Genomic DNA, 15,162 nt, shown 5'->3' with positions numbered 1-15,162 from the left:
GAGTCTGCACATAAACAATACAGCTGAGATGAATAGAAGACAAAGCCACAAAGTCCTGGTTGACACAATACCAAGCTAATCCAAGTCCCACAACGTGTTTGGACTTGTAATTGATCTAAATCCTTTAATGTTAATGATAACTGCACTTCTTTCCTAAAAAAAAAAAAAGATTCCCTGTATTCTTTGTTGGCCAGTTTGAGTTCATGTAGCATTCTGAAAACGATATTAAGCTTATTTGATGATTCGAAAATGATTTAGAAAGCCACATGTGTAGTGAATGGAGTGTGTTCAGTCAGGATTTAACTTGAAACATTTCTTAAAATGGTATTTCTTTCCTCCACAGTGGTGTACGAGGGCTGTCCCAAGGCATTCGACTCAGGCATCTGGTGGCCCAAGACCAAATTTGGACTCCCTGCAGCCACGAACTGTCCCAAAGGATCCATAGGTGAGTGCTTTTAAACTCCATCAGATACATCAGAGTAGTATAAGTCATTAGTTAGCTCTGCGGTTTGAAAAATGGAGAGAGGTTAGAGTACAAACCGGCTTCAAGGCAGATGCAGAGCTGGCTAAACACTGAAGCTTCAAGCGATAGCGCTTTGTATTTGTTCCACCTTTACTATAGCAGCATGCCATACCTTTAAAGTGAGCTTACTCCATGCAAGTTTTTCTTAATGACAGTAATTAGACATTGTGATTGGACCGTCAATCCAAAAGAGCTTCTCATTGGCCAATCATGTGCAAGCCTGTCTCCACATTGTCTTTCCTGAGTCCATAAGGAGCTGACAGTAAAACATGTCCTCCAGTGATGCGTGGGTGTGTGTTCTTTTAAAAAAAAAAGACAGACAGTTGAGGTGAACTCAAGACTCCGGATGACTGACCTGTTACCAGTAAAGCTTTGTGACTGTGCCGGTTACCCCTTTAGTTACTGCAGTTACCATGGGGACCCCTTTTGTTTGCTTCCCCAGACTCATTGGGGGGATTTATATGCATCCATTGCATTCCCCCCCCCTCACTGAGTTTTAACTGGGAAGTTGTATCATGTGAAGAGAGTTTAGAGGACTAAGTCTTATCTGAAAACTTACTGACATGTTTGTGTCTAGATTATATTATTGATCTGGGGAATTCTCTCATGTGTGCCCTCGCTCTTGCTCTCTTTGAGTCTGCATCAATAATTGTATTTTTTTAAATAAATAATTTGATGTTTGACGCAGGTGCTTCAAACGTGTCTGTGATACAAAAAATGTTGTATTTGTATTTCATAGGTACCGCCATCCGCCACTGTAGCAATGAAAAGGGCTGGCTGTCCCCTGAACTCTTCAACTGCACCACTATCACCTTCTCCCATCTCATGAAACTGGTCAGTACAAGACAAGAATTTTCTGTTTTTTGTGTGGGTGTTACTGTTTCAGCCTAGAACGTCTCAGTCCATCCATCCATCCATCCATCCATCCATCCATCCCTTCTCATTTCCTCCAGAACGAATACCTGCATCGCAACACCTCCAGGATGGACAGTGAACACTCCAAGAACATTGCGCATATGCTCTACGGCGCCACCAATAACACCGAGCACTACTACGGCAACGACGTGAAGACGGCCGCCCAACTTTTGAACCGGGTGCTGCAGTACGAGAGCCGGCAGTCGGGGTTCAAACTCACTGCCATGAGGGATGCAGAGTTCAATGAGGTAAGAAAAAAAAACAGGACACAAACATTATGTACAGATCCACTTGATTATCTTGGCTGTCCTGGATTGAATTACACTTCTATATGTGAATTGAAATTCCTAAAGCCTATAGACATACACGCTTTTGCACTGCACACTGCCCTCTCCTGGTGAACTAGCAACCTGATCCATCACTTATTTAATAGTGTCTTTGCCATGAGTATGTATGGGGTAGATTTAACATGATAAAAATAAATGTGCATTTATATGTCTTAAAATCCTTCATTTGTATAATTTGTTACCTCTTTCCAGAACTTGGTGCGAGCAGGTAGCGCCTTGCTGGACCCTGACAACAAGGATCACTGGGAGTTCATGCAGAAGACTGAAGGTGGCACGGCTCACCTGCTGCGTAACTTCGAGGACTATGCCAACACCTTGGCGCAGAACGTCAGGAAAACCTACCTGAAACCCTTCACCATCGTTACAGAAAACATGAGTGAGTGAAAAAGCTGTAGTCACACTCTTTCTAACAAAGACACATGATTACACCTGTCCTAACTTTCTCACCCTTTTTCCTCTTTCCCGTTTTTTTTTTTCTCCCCCCGTCCATTTATTGCTTGGCTGCTATGTAGTTCTTACCGTGGACTACTTGGATGTGTTGGACCCTGAGAGGGCGACTTTACCTCGATTTCCCGACATCCAGGAGCCCTATTCTAGAGAACTCGGGTCCTCCATCCACTTCCCCCAGTTCAATCTCTACAGTCAGGGCCACAGAGGTAGAAACGCTGACACAACCAGAACCATCAAATGTGTTGTTTTTTAATATCATGCTACAAAATGAAGTAAGTGTAAACTCTACTGCTATCCCCTCTCAACAGAGCCAACCCTCGCCGCTCCAACTCAGACCGATTCCCCACAGGAGGAACACACAGTGTCCGATAGGAAACGGAGACACCTGGATCCAGCTGCCCCTTTGCCGGTTGCTGTGGTGATAGTGTACAAATCACTGGGGAAGCTCCTACCAGAGAGATACGACCCTGATCGCAGGAGTCTGAGGTAGACGACTGACTACAAGTGAAGGCTCACTAGCTACTTAACTGCCATATTCTCGATTCTTGGTCTGTTGGGAACGACATAAAAGTTGTGAAAATATAATGTCAAGATATGACTAATGTCAGATCACCTCCAGCAAATGATGAAAACAAGACCTGTTGGTTATTTTTATGTCCCCCCCCAGGCTCCCCAACCGCCCCGTTATCAACACAGCCATCGTCAGCGCCACGGTGCACAGCGAGGGTCCTCCTATTCCTCCTGTCCTGGAACCCCCGGTCACCTTAGAGTACACCTTGCTTGTGGAAGAGGAGAGAACAAAACCTGTCTGCGTTTTCTGGAACCACTCCATAGCGTGAGTTTCATTGAAAACACCCAAAAAAAGGCACAAAGGTGCGACTCCTTTCGAAGACAGTGCACGGTCATAAATGATTAATCTGTTGTTTTTTTTGTGTCTGTTGGTGTGTTTAGGATCGGCGGAACAGGCGGCTGGTCCTCTAAAGGTTGCGAGGTGCTCAACAGGAACAACAGCCACATTAGCTGTCAGTGTAACCACATGACCAGCTTTGCTGTCCTCATGGATATTTCCAAGAGAGAGGTATTGTTGAAAAGATGACTCATATTAACTTCTCTTTCTTTCCCTTTTGATGACTTATTTTTTTGATGTCTTTTTTTTTTTTTTTTTACACAGAATGGCGATGTTCTGCCCCTGAAGATCGTCACCTACACTACGTTGTCAGTCTCCCTCTTCCTCCTCCTGCTCACCTTCATCTTGTTGTGCCTCTTGCGCCGGCTCTGCTCCAACCTGCACGCGATCCACAGGAACCTGGTGGCAGCGCTGTTCTTCTCTGAACTGGTGTTCCTCCTTGGCATCAATCAGACTGAGAAACCGGTACGTTCATTTTTATATATAACAGGGAATAATGTGCAGGTATGCATGCTTTCTATCTGCAACACGCTCCAATTATATACAGCTTCTATGTAATGTTTTAATAGTAAATTCCTCCATATATCATGTTACATTGCTTTATATTTCAATCCTGCAAAAAGATTGTAACAAACTACCTACCCCCTATTCTTGGTTGCTATGACAGCCAGTAGACTAGTCTTTATGAAAAGGGAAAAACTAGGATGTTCCTAACCTCCTTTCATCTTTTTCTTCTAGTCGGCTAATTCTATTGATAGCTTAAAAATATGGAGTCTGCTTAATTCAACAAATGTCCAGCCTCCACAGGTTCTTTTTTTGTGTCTGGTAAAGCCTTTAAGGAATGTGGCAATGCCTGGATAAAACTTTGGTCTACAGGGGGGTTAGCTTCCCTGCTGACGCAGATGAATTGCAAGCAAGCTAACCGTTAGCGAGGGCTGACTTACTGACTTGGTGTTTGCAGTGTTGAAATGCTGTTCAAGGTAAACAGCATTTCAACAATAAAGAAATATATGTATTATTATGGATAACATAGACATTATTATTATTATACATTTATACATGTCTAATTGAGTTTGGAGTTGGGTAGTTCACACGCATGCTACTGTATAGACAAACAGAAAAAGGATCAAAAGGTGTGGGAATTCCTTAAAGGCTGCTGACACAGACTCAGACTCAGACTCACACACACACACACACACACACACACACACACACACACACACACACACACACACACACACACACACACACACAATCACACATACATCTTCAGTAGCAGAGACATGCTGTGACTGGTACCTGTCTCCAGAAGCAGGTCTCAGGTTGAAGGCAGTGACGACGATTTCCCAAGACCTTCTTAGTTAGCATTATGCTCAAACTTATACATTTCTGTCAAACAGAGAGACTCTTGAATCTGTTCATTGACTGATAATCCCGTTTTTTTTTGTTGTCTTTGTTTGGGGCTTTTTAAGCTTTCAACACAAATAGAAACACATTTGACCCTGTAGGAGGGGTCAGACAGGTCAAAGTATTTAACCTGCCAGATAAGACTTGGATGTTTATGGCACACCATATTTCATATCACTTCTTTAAAAAAAAAAATCAAAAAAAAAATCAAAGTTAGCGTTGTTGCTCACGGGTTCCAGCTGCATTTTTCTCTTCCGATTTGGGGCACTCGTCGGCATTCTCCAAAAGCTTACGCATAGTGGAAAATCAGGGCTAAATGCTAATCCTGGTGCACACCGCATGCCGAGTGTGTTGAATTGAAAAACAGTACATTTTATAGCTAACAAGCTCTACTATCATTTGTTAAAGGCGAACATTTGTTTTTTTCCCCCCTTCATTCATAATTAACTGTGTAACTTCAAAATGAATGTGTCAGCTCCGGGAAAAGAAAGGAAATGTCAAAAAAAAAAAAAAAAAAAGCCTGAAATAAGCTTTAACTTTTATTCCCTCCACGTCTGGGTAAATCAGAAGTTCTCTCATCCCAAATATGTACAAAAATGAAAGAAAAGTACGGAGCCCCTGAAGTCCCAAAAAGTAAAAATAAATATCGTGTGCCCACAATATCATTATTTTGCGCCCAGATGATTTTTTTTTTTTTTCAACTTTTTGGGACTTCAGTGTCTGCGTAGAGAAGTGACCTTTTGTGAAATTAAGTTTTTTGAAGTTGTACTTTGCCAACAACAAAACTTGGGCCAAAATATCAGGATAAAAAACGTTTGAGCATGTGCTGATGTTGGGACTACGCGTGTTTTGACTGGAATAGTTTCACGATATAGGTAAAAGCTGAGTCTGCAGAAAGAGTTCTTTTCAAAAGCAGGAGAGAGTCTAAACTGTTTGTTTTGCCAACGTTTCTGAATATAAAGGTGCATGTTTGTGTGTGTGTGTGTGTGTGTGTTGTGTGTTGTGTGTCAGAGCTGTGGAATGCTGCTCGAGTTAGCCCAGGGCAACCTGCAGGATGATTTATAGCCCTGTCAAAGTAGTGTCTCTCTGATCTCAACAACAATACACACCACAACTTAACATACAGTAACTGCTGGGATATTCCCCCTGACACATTGCATTCCTCTGATACAGCAGCAGACAGGGAACATGTGGGGGGGATGAGATTAAGAAATGTTTGGATAGCTTGAACATCACTTGGTTTACATCAACTGGTAACATGTTTTTAAAAGACTCTGAGGTTACTACCATCAGGTATGCAAATATCACTAAACGTAATTTTCAATCTTTTTCAAAATGTTGTAAACTGCACTTGGATGAATGACAAGGGAAAGCAGGAAAGATTTAAAAAAAAAACATCTGAAAAATAAAGCTCTTGTGAATACGTTATCTGAGTCCCATTTCAATGTGGACCAATCCTTACTGATTCCATCCCTGCATCTTTTCTCTTCCTCTTGTCACTGTAGTTTGTATGTTCGGTGATAGCCATCCTCCTCCAGTACTTTTACCTGTGCACCTTTGCCTGGATGTTCGTGGAAGGGCTCCACATATACCGCATGCTGACCGAGCTGCGGAACATCAACCACGGCCACATGAGGTTCTACTACGCCATAGGCTGGGGTATACCAGCTGTGATTACAGGTAAGACGCTAGAAACAGTGGAAACAGACACACATACGTACGAGCACAGGGACACAGCAATGTAACCTGTCAGACTGTCAGTCAGGATTCAGGCTCTGACTTGTCTTTTCTGGATAGATTAGATATTTAGAAAATGACAATAAGTGTGTGTGTGTGTGTTGTGTTTGAAGGTCTGGCAGTTGGTCTTGACCCTGAGGGTTATAGGAACCCAGATTTCTGCTGGCTCTCCATCCATGACCATCTCATCTGGAGCTTCGCAGGACCAATCTTTGTCGTTGTACTGGTATGTACGTCAACAATTCAAAGCACACTTTCTTCCCTTCATTGCAGATAATCACAATTTTGAAGAGTATGAAAATGAAATACACCGCAACTTAATCATTTGAAATGTACGAGAGTCAATTCATTTCTCCTTCTTCCTGCCTCTCTGAAAAGGTCAACATAGTGATTTTCATCCTGGCTGCAAAGGCCTCATGTGGTCATAGGCAGAAGGCTGTGGAGAGGTCAGGAGCAATGTAAGTCTTTTTTTCATTCTATGATTTCATATCAGGCACAAAATCTCAAAGTCTGATAAAGTACACGTATAACTTTGTGGTCTCATTAAAGAAGCTGTACATTTCCCTTCCTCAGTCCGGCACTCCGAATGGCCTTCATCCTTCTGGTACTCATCTGTGCGACCTGGCTGCTTGGCCTAATGGCGGTCAACAGTGACGTAATGACCTTCCACTATCTGTTAGCTGTTTTCAGCTGTCTGCAGGTAACTCATCGTTCATTGTTCAAACCAGGACATCACTGTCTTTACTGCCACTATCTGATCATTTTACAATTTGACAATGACAATAAAGGCTTCCTGTTCTATTCTGTGCACGCTTGTTTATCACCGTCTCTTTTACTCTTTGTTCATGTCACAGGGAGTCTTCATCTTCTTCTTCCATGTGATCTTCAACAAAGAGGTAAGGAAGAACCTCAAGAACTTCTTCACAGGGAAGAAGAGCATACCAGACGAGTCCAGCACCACGAGAGCATCTCTGCTCACAGTGAGTAATTACATCAAAATATGTCCCAGGGTTTAGTCCTGACGTTTCTGCATTCTTTTTTTTAATCAATCATGAAAACATTTAGATTTAACATTTCGTTGTTGTTATCCGTCCCTGCCTTTTGTCCCTCTTCCCTGGTCCTTCTGCAGCGCTCTCTCAACTGCAACAACACGTACACAGAGGACGGGGCGTTGTACCGCTCAGGCATCGGAGAGTCCACTGTCTCCCTCGACAGCACACTCAGGTCAGCCAAGAGCCGCAGCAGCTACCTGGCATTCACACTCAGGTACAACACGCTGACTGACTGCATGGCTGCTTCTGCTACATTTCTGCATGACAAGTGTCTGGATGTCTGCACCTGTGTTTAGTGTCCACTTCCTTTTCTTCGGTCTTCCTCTGTTCTGCGGGTGCATCAAATGTCTCACACATACTAACACATCCAAAAAGCCCTAGTCTTTCTTTTTACAAACACACACACACATACAGCTTCACAGTATCCTTTCATGATTTATTGCAGGTTCTCTTTGGAGGCTATGTTTTACTTTTCTTATGTACATGCATGCTGCATTAAAAAAAAACCTGTATTATTCAGGGCATGGCGCATGGCTTCATGGCTAAGACACCACACAACAAAACTGCAGAAAAAGATCAAGCTTTCAAATAAATGTCAATACTGTGTAGTTTTCAATTCATATGTTAATGTGAATTTTGAGGTATTACATAAAAAGCTGCATTGCCTTTGTAAAAAAAATGAGTGAAAACACATTTCCTAAATAAGTTTGAAAGTTGTGAACGTTCATCTTGTCCTTGCTGCAGAGGCGTGTGCAGAGGGGTGGCCAGGGGTGGCATGACCCACCTTAGAGATGTGATTGGCCACCCTAAGTGCCACCCCAAAAAGCCTAGACTGCGATTGGCTATTTGCTGTATCAGAGGCGGGGCTTATGTTAAAACCAACTATTATGTTTTGTTTTTTTCGCAAATGCTGCAAGTAGTTTTCTTCACATATCAATGCAGCATATTTTCTTTGTGGTTTTTTTTTAAATTGTAAATAAAAAAGGTTGCACTTCTATTTAATTAGACAGGTGCATAGGAAAGTAATGCACACTGTCGTACTTGTAATGAACTAACCGGCAATGTGTCAGGACTAAAACATTGGAAGTTACTGTAGACAGTGCAGGAGTTTGTATGCATGCTTGAAGAACTTTAAATTGTTTCTTTGAACATAAAACTTATTTTTGTGTCATTAAAAAATGAAGCTTATGTTGCCATTATCTCATGATATAAAGTAGAAATGATTTGTGAGGTTAGAATGGATGGAAATGTTCAATGGAAACATTGGTTAAGTAATTAAAGCCATCCAAAAATAGGTGAAGCTGAGGGTTTTTTTTCAGCATGTGTTAATCTACCGCGCTGAAGAATAAGCATGTGGAACTCGAGCACCTGGACAAGTGGATGCACAGTTTTTCGCCGATAAAGATGACATATTGAAGATATATGTCTTCCAGGATTTATCTCAGGATAACCTTTCCAGTGTACCATGTACAGCTGTGTGTGTTTGAGTGTCTAACACGTATACGTTTTCATTTTAGTGGTGTGGTGTTACATATGGCTGGTACTTTAAAGGAGTTTTTGAGAAACAAGATGATGCCTGACTGTATGCCTCTGCTTGTAAAGCTGTCATTTAGGTAATGTGAGTTGACAGTAGGGTCATTGAGAGCAACATGGCCGGGGGGGGGGGGGGGGGGAAACAGAATGAAGCACAAGCAGCGGGAAGTTGGAGGATTAGAAATAGGGGAGAGGAGGACCCCCCCCCAGCCAATGACTCAATCTAATCTGGAATGAAAGGCGACAGGTGGAGAGGAAAAGAAAGAGAACCACCGGCTTTAATTTGTTGGAGTGAATATTAATGGAATTTCTTGTTTTTTTTACAATCATCTGTTTGGCTTCCATCAACATTGTACTTCTCCTCTTTGCCTTTTCTTAACCCCCCCCCCCACCCTCTACCTTTTCTTTCTCCTTTCTTGTCCTCCACTCCCTCCCTTCTTCTTATATCTATTTTCATCTCTGAAGGGAGGAGTCTGGTCAGAAGCCCAGTGTCTCCTCAGGAACAGCTAAAGGACACACAGACATGGATGGACCTCTGTTCCACAGAAAGGGCACCAAAGGAGATGGTAATTTGTTCTCATGTCTTTCTTGAATTATTAGATCACGTGTGTTAGGGCTAAATCATTTGCTTGCTTATGCAAATTGCAAGCCTATGTGTGTTTTAGAGGTTCATCTTTCTACCCCTTTCCCTTCCCTCCTTGTCCCTGTCAGACTCTGACTCTGACAGCGAGCTGTCAGTGGATGAACACAGCTCCTCCTATGCCTCCTCACACTCTTCTGACAGCGAGGATGTTGACATGGATGTCAAGCCCAAGTGGAACAACGAGAGACAGCCAATTCACAGCACACCTAAAGGTAAGAGCCCTTCTAATGAGGCTTTGATATAATCAGATGGTAGATGGTAACTAAACAGAATATATTTTTTTTTTTTTTTTTTTTTTTTACAAGAGAACACATTTGAGGCACTTGTTCATAGGTTTATCAAAAGACATTTGTCACATTTGTTTGAAAGCTTTATTTCACTTTTATATTCATATTTTATGTATCATTAAGCAATTCAATTACTTGGCATATTTATACTCCAACAACAATGAGCTCACCCCCTTGGGTATAAAAGTTGTTTAATTGAGGGACTAGAGAAAAGAAGAATAACATTCTGTACTCACTGCTTATTTGAATGTCATGTAAGCGTTCTTAGATCATGGTCATCCTGTGTAAATTTATATGCAATGTGAAGCTACGAGCAAACTACAGAGCGCTACCATTAGCCTGCTAACACAACAATGCCGCTCGAGACTAGGACAATTTTGTCCACTGCTTGCGCTTAGTGCTTAATCATGGTGCGTTCCAATTTGATAACTCCTTTGTGCAAACACGAGGGGAGAGGGGTTGGCGGTGTGTCGCTGTAGGAGAGCGGACGCTTCAGTGGGGCGGAGGTGTCGCCAAAGAGCAGTTTGTTTTGGTTTCATGCTGGTGCTCTAGGGCGACATCTACTGGATGAAAAAGTTGCACGTTCTTCCTTTAAAGGACAATTGAGTCAAATTTTGAGGGAGGGAGAAATGGGAAGTTATCTTCCTGTGTTGTTTTTTTGTAGAGTGTAACAGGGCGCTTTTTTTTGTGTACATTAGAACAGTGGTTCCCAACCTTTTTTTCTTGGAGCTTCCTTACTTGTATCAACAACAAAAAAAGCTGAGCCTCCCCGGCCCCAGGTCCCACTGCGAAAAGAAAGTTATACTTGAACTAAACATTTTTTCATTGATTAAATCGAAACAGAATAGTACTAAATACATTGGCCCTTACCAAAAGACCTTTGTACAAACTGAGCCCAGATGTGACACCAGTTCCTGGGAAAGCTCGTTTGATGGTTTTTTCGCAGTTTTGCGACCAAAGTGATTATTTTGCAACCCCACTACTAGTTGCCACTGCACACTGGTCCTTTAAGGAAAGAATCTAATGACTCCACCCAGTGAGCAAGCATTTTGCACCAGCACAGCAAGGAATGTAGATCACAGTGCCAGTAAAATGTCCTTACCAGAGGCACTTGAACATGTAAAATATAATGTATTGTAATATCAAAGACAATGGAGATCATGAGGCAGATTGGAATTTTGTTCTAATATTGCTGCTTTTTTATACCTGTCTCCTCTACCAGTGGATTCAGTATCCAATCATGTGAAGCCTTACTGGCCAACAGAGGCCACCACAGCCAGTGACAGTGAGGATCATGGTGGGGCCGAGAGGTTAAGGGTAGAGACCAAGGTGAATGTGGAGCTACATGCGGAGAGTAAGCTCAACCACATTGGGGAAAGAGAGAAGGAGACTCTCCAGGAAAGAGACAAACAAACAGCCGGTAATGTTAGAGACATAGCGCCCACTAGCCAGCCCAACAGCAACAGCACCCACCAACCAGAGCAAAGAAAAGGTATGTTTACAGAATTACCTTTGGTTAAAAAAATTGACAGAAATAATTGTGTGATTTACATTGGATTTTTGTGCATCTTAGGTATCTTAAAGAACAAGATCAGCTACCCTCCTCCACTGGCCGACAAGAACATGAAGAACCGCCTGAGGGAGAAGCTGGGCGACTACAACACCCCGACCATTACCTCCCCGCCTCCTCCGAACAACAACCACACGTCTCCATCACCTCCCTCCTCTCTCAACATCATGACCCCTTCCTCCCAGCCTCCCGCTCTGGCCCTGAACGACGGCAGTCGCCCGAGCAACCACGACACCAGCGCCCCCGTCAAGCCGCCCACGGGGACAAAGCCGCAGATTCCCACCGGGCCCCCACCGGCGGGCATCTACCGAGAGACCAACGGAGGGGTCGCAATGCATTTGAAGACAGAGGCACTAAATGGAGGCAACGAGTCTGACTCAGAGTAAGGCGTTCTCCAGAGAGTAATAGCATGTTAATAGCGCCTTAGAATTCTAAAACCCTCATCTTCTAATCTATTTCTTCTGTTAACAGCGGCAGTAACGAGACTTCAATCTGACGCGCTAGGACAACGCAGATCGGCCCCGTCTTTGTGAGAGATGGAATGCAGAACCTGAATGCCTGACAGGTTTCTGCAGATGGTTGAAATTTGGGGAAGTGGGGGGGGGAAAGTATTCTCCGAGTCAGTCAATCAATCCCTCCTTTAATGTTTCCTCTCTCAGGAGAGCAGTATTAATTTGCAGACTTTAAGACTGCCCAAGACAAGACAATGAAAAGACAATGGAAAGACGTGAGAGAAATTAAAAGGGAAAGCTATGTTGGACTTTACCAAGAGAGGATACAATGGAGCCATATGTGCCAAAAAAAAGCCACTGTTGGAATGGAGACGAAGAGTCAGAAGATGAAAAAAAGAACCCCCGGGCCATGATGCACTGCAAGGCACAAATTGTTGTTGATGCGTGGTGGTTGTGTATGTGATGGCTCTTTACATTGCCCTATCATCAAAGCCTGTGTGGCGTAAGTGGACAGCGTGTTTCTCCTGAATAAAGGCAGAAGTTTATTTTCCTGTGCGTGAACACGGAGTCAATCGTGCACCGATGCATTTTGCTGTCCGAAAAGATTTCAAGAACTGCAAATCCCTCGATAGAAGAGTCAGACAAAATCGGATGCAGCCCGTTCTTGTTGATCTATTGCCATATCCAGTGGGGCTACTACACATCAAGGGCTCTTTTTCTTTCCCGTTTAACTCAAACGAAAGGCTTCCTCAGCCTCTCAATGCAGTGCATTTAGAGTGTAATGAATGAGTAGATGTTGTGAAATGTGAAAGGCAAATGATTTCTTTCTTTTTCGAGCCGTAGCAAGGACACTTTTTGAAACAAAACAAATATTTTGACTGTAAATTGGAAACGCTTATCAATCATAAAAATCACTTGACTTGCTAGTAGTGTTGCAGTACTTGAAAGCAGTCTCAGATCTCAAGACCGGGCTCCAGACCACTTTATGAAGTTCTCAGAGTCTAAATCATTTTTACTCAGTCTTGTCTTGGTTATGGAATAGGCTGACTCCAGATCTTAAATCAAGACCAGTCAAGACCACCACTGTTATTTTTCCATGTCATTACTGTGATTAGAACAAAAATGCCCCTTTCTAAGAGAGGGAATAACTTCCATTCATTCATAATTAAATTTTTATTCCCCTGGTTACAGCTGCAACCTTCCCGGTGTTACACTCCCAGTGCACACAAGATGATGATTTTCCAGTGATATTTAGGGTTTAGGGCTTGTCTCTGTCTCGCCATGCCTTGGTCTTGACTTGGTCTCAATCCCTAAATGTATCGGTCTTGTCTCAGTCTCTGAGCACTCTGGTCTCGGGTATAGTGGTCTTGACTACAACACTATTTGCTAGTTGAATCAGCTGACAACATGTCTCCACTGTGTGCCTTCAACCTGAATCTAAGCCTTATACAGACACTCACATAATGGATGCAAGACTTCAATATTCATGTTTAAAAGTAACCTAACATGCCGGAATAGTACACCCACACACACACTGAGCAAAATCGACTCCGAGACATTATTCTACTTAAAAGCCTTTTGTTCCTCATTTGAGCACTATGAACCCTAAGCCTTCTTTCCTAGTGTCCATCCTGCCTTTGTGTCCAATACAACACACTCCTGGTTACCAAAGTCATGAAATACAGTGAATGTGCACACTGACGCTGGAGTCAGTTCACCTTTCATTCTCTTCTGTTTGTTGAATTCAAGTATTTTGGACACATGCTTTCTTTTCAGGTATTTGATGATGGATCACAGCTGATTAACATTTGAAGTCCGAACATGACAAAGATGGACCTTTCAGAATAAATAAAGAGTCGTTATCTATTGCTGATTGTCTGAGTTCAAAAAATTAAAAAATTATGCCAACTCTTGTGCATGTTGCAGCTAATATGAGGAAACTCAAATCTTGTTTACCACTCACTGAATGCCTTTTTATTATACTGTACGTGGTGTACAACCCCAGTGTTTAGCCCTCGTGTGATCAATGCCGTTTGTAAAATGTCCCCCTTTTTTTTTATTGATCTGAGACACTGGAAATGTTTTTGTAACATAATGTATATTTATTTTTTATGCTTTGAAGACACTGGAAAGTAAAGACTATTGTCTCTGTAAAATTAAAAGATGACATGAATGATTTTTAACTGTCTTGTTGCTGCTGTGTTTGTTACCCAGAAAGGAAGTGAGGTGGATCCAAACATGCGCACTTCTCCAGAAAATCAGGCATCAACTCCTCTTGTAGATCCAACCATTGACGAGTGATATAACCTATTTTTATAGTTTAACACCCAAGAGATCCCTCTTCTGTAAAGTTTTGAAATTAGGCCCTTGATGGAAACTGTTGCCAACCTGGGGCCATATTCACAAACATTCTGAAAATCCTCTCCAAGAGCTCCTAACCTAGCTTAAAAGATCCTAGCTTAGGAGTGATTTTGGAACATTTTTAGAGCAACTCTGAAGCGCGAGGAAGGGGCCGAAACTATTTCTAGACTGTTTTCTTTTACACTGCTATATTTGAATCAACCTGGTGGGCTGCAGCAGAAGGATTCTGTTACTTTTGGATAAAGGCAGGCGACTTGTACTTGTTTAACCACGACCAGTCTTTGTACTGAGCTAACCAGCCTCGAAAAAAGAAAATTATCTTTTCACCAAAAAATGCCAAACTGCTGTTTCTGAAGTTGCATTAAGAAAATCTAACATTATTACTGAAAGGTGTTCTGGATGATTTGTTTCTTTAAAAGTCTGTTTCTACAGCTTGAAGTTAATCTCCTCATCTGATACTGACCTGGTGACAGCAGCTGCATACTTGAACATAAACTATGGGGAAATAATCAGTGTTCCTTCTGATATCCTGGTTTGCTTTTAGGTCATATAAAGTGTATTATTTAATAGATTTCCTTGTGTGTCAGATAAAGTGTCTGGGCCTGAAAGTGCCAAATGTACCAAGTCCCTCACGCACACATGTCCACATTCAGAATGCTGCCAGGTAAACACCACTGTGAGCAGGCAAAATGAAAGGTTAGATGGGACGATCAGGTTTCCAAAGCCGTTAGGGCACCTTGTAGCTATGGCAACTCAAGCCGGTTCTTTCCTCAGGTGTCATTCCGATTACAGCACCTAAAATTAACTTCTCTACATGTAGTAAGTCTGTCAAAACAGGTATCACTTCATCACGTGGTCTATAGTTTCACGTCTTAGTACTGATACTTGAAGGAGTTTGATAGGCACAAGTAAGAAGTCACATTTAACTGTTAGAGTAACCATCTGCCCAGCTCTTTATCTTTGTCCCATCGCAGCCAG

The 15,162-nt window shown here is 42.4% G+C and overlaps 1 protein-coding gene across 4 annotated transcripts in view; it reads left to right on the top strand.

Annotated features, from left to right (window-relative positions):
• celsr1a (cadherin EGF LAG seven-pass G-type receptor 1a) overlaps positions 1-14,006 on the top strand; it is a 68,578-nt gene extending 54,572 nt beyond the window's left edge. For 2 of the 4 annotated variants that reach the window (XM_061029618.1, XM_061029616.1), the window contains exons 17-36: positions 344-445; positions 1,263-1,357; positions 1,477-1,686; positions 1,978-2,161; positions 2,298-2,441; positions 2,544-2,721; positions 2,903-3,070; positions 3,187-3,313; positions 3,407-3,607; positions 6,055-6,229; positions 6,400-6,512; positions 6,665-6,744; positions 6,860-6,986; positions 7,141-7,266; positions 7,416-7,552; positions 9,337-9,437; positions 9,583-9,726; positions 11,024-11,293; positions 11,375-11,753; positions 11,843-14,006. In XM_061029618.1, coding sequence (XP_060885601.1) covers positions 344-445; positions 1,263-1,357; positions 1,477-1,686; positions 1,978-2,161; positions 2,298-2,441; positions 2,544-2,721; positions 2,903-3,070; positions 3,187-3,313; positions 3,407-3,607; positions 6,055-6,229; positions 6,400-6,512; positions 6,665-6,744; positions 6,860-6,986; positions 7,141-7,266; positions 7,416-7,552; positions 9,337-9,437; positions 9,583-9,726; positions 11,024-11,293; positions 11,375-11,753; positions 11,843-11,867 — 3,086 coding nt within the window. In that variant the 3' untranslated portion in view covers positions 11,868-14,006. The remainder of the gene's footprint in view (positions 1-343; positions 446-1,262; positions 1,358-1,476; positions 1,687-1,977; positions 2,162-2,297; positions 2,442-2,543; positions 2,722-2,902; positions 3,071-3,186; positions 3,314-3,406; positions 3,608-6,054; positions 6,230-6,399; positions 6,513-6,664; positions 6,745-6,859; positions 6,987-7,140; positions 7,267-7,415; positions 7,553-9,336; positions 9,438-9,582; positions 9,727-11,023; positions 11,294-11,374; positions 11,754-11,842) is intronic. The other 2 variants (XM_061029619.1, XM_061029620.1) reach the window with 2 other exon arrangements.
• Positions 14,007-15,162: the final 1,156 nt, after the last annotated feature.

The sequence above is a fragment of the Labrus mixtus genome, chromosome 22, assembly GCF_963584025.1.
Source record: "Labrus mixtus chromosome 22, fLabMix1.1, whole genome shotgun sequence".
Taxonomy (NCBI): Eukaryota; Metazoa; Chordata; class Actinopteri; order Labriformes; family Labridae; genus Labrus; species Labrus mixtus.
This window is presented reverse-complemented; position numbering and strand designations above follow the sequence as displayed.